Source organism: Monoraphidium neglectum (genome assembly GCF_000611645.1).
Source record: "Monoraphidium neglectum strain SAG 48.87 unplaced genomic scaffold scaffold04912, whole genome shotgun sequence".
Lineage (NCBI taxonomy): Eukaryota > Viridiplantae > Chlorophyta > Chlorophyceae > Sphaeropleales > Selenastraceae > Monoraphidium > Monoraphidium neglectum.
In genome coordinates this window covers 1-3797 of record NW_014008718.1, presented here as the reverse complement: position 1 = coordinate 3797, position 3797 = coordinate 1, and the positions used below count along the sequence as shown (strand labels likewise).

General features: G+C 68.6%; 1 protein-coding gene across 1 annotated transcript; it reads right to left on the bottom strand.

The window, feature by feature from the left end:
* Window positions 1-27: 27 nt before the first annotated feature.
* Window positions 28-3625, bottom strand: MNEG_14966 (hypothetical protein; the record flags this gene model as incomplete). Its single annotated transcript, XM_014036563.1, has 6 exons — window positions 28-120; window positions 296-709; window positions 1188-1307; window positions 1725-1946; window positions 2417-2629; window positions 3140-3625. The coding sequence occupies 6 exons, from the start codon at window positions 3623-3625 to the stop codon at window positions 28-30; spliced, it is 1548 nt and encodes a 515-aa protein (XP_013892017.1).
* Window positions 3626-3797: the final 172 nt, after the last annotated feature.

Genomic DNA, 3797 nt, shown 5'->3' with positions numbered 1-3797 from the left:
CGTCGGCGGCGACGGACAGCACCGCCGTCAGCGCCGCCAGCGCATCGCCCAGCCGCGCGGCGCCGAAACGCGAGACCGCCGCGCCGGCCGCGAGCAGCGCAGCCTGCCGCAGTGGCGCCGCTGCGCCGGCCGCGAGCAGCGGCGGCAGGCGCGCCGCGAGTGCCATCGCAGCGGCCGCGAGGCGCGCGCGCGCGGCCGCCGCCACATCCTCATCCAACTCCTCGTCCCACTCCCGCAGGTCGCCATCCGACGAATGCACCCGCTCCGCAAACAGCGCGAGCGCGCGCCGCCTGACCTCCTCCGAGGGGTGATCCGAGATCTCCAGCAGCGCCCGCAGGAATTCCGTCGGATCCATCAGGTCCCTCAGCGCGGCCAGCAGGCCGTACAGGCCGCGCGTCGCCGCGTTGACCGACCGCTGCTTCTTGCTCAGCTTCGGCGGCTGCTGCTGCTGCAACGGCGATGCCAAAGCGGCGGCGCTGTCCGCCTCTCCGGCGCGCTCGTCCAAGGTTAGGAGCTCGTCATCGTCATCCTCGGCGCCGCCTGTGGGGTGCAGCAACTGCAGGTGCAGCAGAGCCTGCTGCATGACCGACAGGCAGCCGGCCAGCACAGGCGCGGCAGCGGCGCCGGCGTCTGCGCCCGCGCCCATGCCCGCGCCGGCAGCGGCCGCCGCCGCGGACTCGGCGCGTGCTGCCGCAGCGAGCGGCTTGCTCTGCGGGCCGGAGGGACGAGGGGCGGGCAGGTGTAGTGTCAGGCGTTGCGTGAGCGGCGAGCGACGAGGCGTTGCGTGCCGTCCGCGCACGACTCACCATACCGCCACTTGCAAACAGTGAGCAATCCATGCGCCCAACATGACACGCACTGCCAGACCCTGAACCCGATTCCCAACAACAAAATGGCCTCAGAGAAATCCGCTAATTTTTCGTAATCAGTTGGGCGCACGCCGCGTACGGGCGCGCCTCAGAATGTGTAACAATTGTGTAAGCATCAGCGGCCAAGACTGCGCGGAGGCACACATGCTGCACACAACGCGCCGCGAGGCAGCACAAAGACACGTAAGAGCGCGGCAAAGCATGCAGCTGACTGCAGCTGGGTGGCACTCATGCATCCAACGCGTCTGGACAGCACGCCAGCAATGTGTGCAGCACCAAACATAGTTGGTTGAAACCTGTTGTTGGCTACAAACGCACCTTGAGCTGGGAGGTGGCGAAGATGACCGCCAGGCGCGGCAGCGGCCGCTGGGGCTCCTGGCCCGCGGCGGAGGCCTCGAGGACTGAAGACAGCGCCGCAAGCCGCTCCGCCGCAGGGACCTGCGGGATGTGGAGTCGGGGCCCAGGGGTTGGTGGCGGTCGTGGGGGGGCAGGGGCTCGGGACGGGTCCGGTGAGTGACAGCGTCGACTGCAACCCACATGAGCGGAAAGGAAATTCTGCAATCCCTCGAGTCGCGCAGGCAGAAGGGCTTCGAACAGGGCTGGCGCGACAGGCAGCAGTCCCAATCAAGGAATAGGTGGGGCGATGAATGAAAAAGGTGAGGCCTCAGCATCGTAGTAATTCTTTTGTCAGTCGTCAGCCCGACCCAACGGGTCAGTCAGCCTGACGTGCAAAAAGTTTCTCTTCACCGGCCATTCTCATTCTTGCGCAGTGTGCCTATTGGCTGCAGCAAGCACGCGCGGGCGTGTACACACACACACACACACACACACACAACACGCGGCCCCAGTCCACACCTGTTCGCACAGCGCCGCCGCAAGCTCGGGCAGCCACTCGTGCTCCGGTGGCCCCTCCGGCAGCTGCTCGGCGCCTTCCTCCCGCCCCTGCCCCTTGTCCGCCTTGGCGCCGCGCTTGGGCGTGGCGGCCTTGGGAGCGGCCTTGGGGGCCGGCTTCGGCGCCGCCGCGTCGGCAGCTGCGCGCTGGAGCATCACCAGCAGGGCCGCCGGAAGGCCCGACTCCTGCAGGAGTGATCATGTCGGATTGAGGGGATGGTGCTTGGATGGAGGGATGGGAAAGCGAGCTGGGCTGTGGGAGGCGAAGCTGCAAGCAAAGCGCTTGGATCAAAGCAGTCAAGTGGTTTTGCAATTGGGTGATAGAGGCGGCGGTCGCGGCGATGCGGGCCGGGAGCGTGAACCATCAGACAAATGCCTCGGTTAGCATCAAGGTTGCGGCAGCAACGAGCAGGACGCCCGCTGCTGCCGTTCAGATTCGTCATCTAATAAGTTTTGTCATCACATGGGGCCGGGCACCGCCGCCACCACCACCAACGCCGCCGCCACCGCCACCACCACGGCTGCTTGGGCTCGACAAAACAGCGTGTTCGCTTCAACATGGAAAGTCAGCCACACGCGCACACCAGGGCACAAGAACCAAACACACGAGATATCCACACAGAATCGACACAGCCAAAAGGGCCCTCGGCGCCCACCTGCGGCAGCGCCCGCAGCAGCGTCGCCAGCAGCGCCAGCCGCCTGTGCGGCCGCACCGCGCCCAGCGCGCCCACCAGCGACGCCCAGAGCTCGGCGGCGTCGCGGCCCGCGGCGACCCACGCGGGCACGACGGCGGCGAGGGCCGAGGCGGCGGCGGCTTGGGAGTGGGAGTCGTCGGTGGTCGCGGCAGAGTGCTGGATGAGCCGCATGGCCTGCAGTAGGGAGGGTTGTGTGAGGTGGAGGCCGGGCGACGGCGTTTGGCAGCACATAAGGAAGGGCTTTGCAGAGCGGCGTGGCGAAGCGATTAAAGGTCGGGTGCCATGGGGCGAATGCAGGGTTACAGCTTGTGCGCAAAGCATGGGTTGCGGGTCATGGGTTTGGGAAGAGGTGTCAAGGGCCGTCATACGAGAGACCGAACTGTTTCTCATCAAGGTGTATTCAGCAACTGTGAAAGCGATGAGTAATAGTGTAATCACCCGGCTCCTTTGTCCCCACTCAGCACAGCCCGCACGCCCCGCAGGTGTTGCGCGCACGTGGGCGCACACACACGCGCACACGCACGCATACACTCACATGCATGCATGCACAAATGCACACACAGCAGAAGTGTGCAACACCGCACAAATTGAGACTGCCCGGCGTAACACCGGACGATGCGACACCGCACAACGCAGCACTGCACAACGTGGCACCGCGCAAACCAGCCGGAACCCGCGACCCACCTCCAGCACGTGCCCCAGCATCGCCTCGGGTGCGCCGCGCGCCAGCGACTCCAACAGCCCCAGCGCCGCGTTGCGCAGCGCCGCGTCCGGCGCCGCCGCCAACACCGCCAGAACGAGCGTCACGTCAAAGCCCTCCGGCAGCGCGCCGCGAGCCACAACCGCGGCGGCGGCGTCCCCGCCGGGGGCGAGGCGGCGGAGGGCGAGCAGAGCCAGCTGGGACGCATAGCCCGCAGCCGCAGAGCCCGCCGCGGCGGCGGCGCCGCCGGCGCGCCCCTCCTGCTCGTCCCCGCTGGCGTCCTCGTCAGCGGCGTCGCCGCCGTGCGGCGCGGCGATCGAGCCGAGGCGCGGCAGCAGCGCGGAGAGCAGCGTGTGCAGCGGCGCGACGAGCGCCGCGGCGCCTTCCACCTCCTTCCACTGCAGCAGCTCGAGCGCGGACACCGCCAGGTCGCTCAGATCACCGCCGCCCAGATCGCCGTCGACGTGCATTACCTCATGCTGCGACGCCGGCCCCGCCCCGCGGCCGCCGCGCGCGCGCTTGGCCGCTGGGCGCTCCGGGGTTGACGCGCCCGCGCCTGCGGCCGCGCCCGCGCCCGGCGGCGCGAGCAGGGGCAGCAGCGCGGCGGCGTCGACGGGCAGCGCCTCGAGCGCGCCGCGCGCG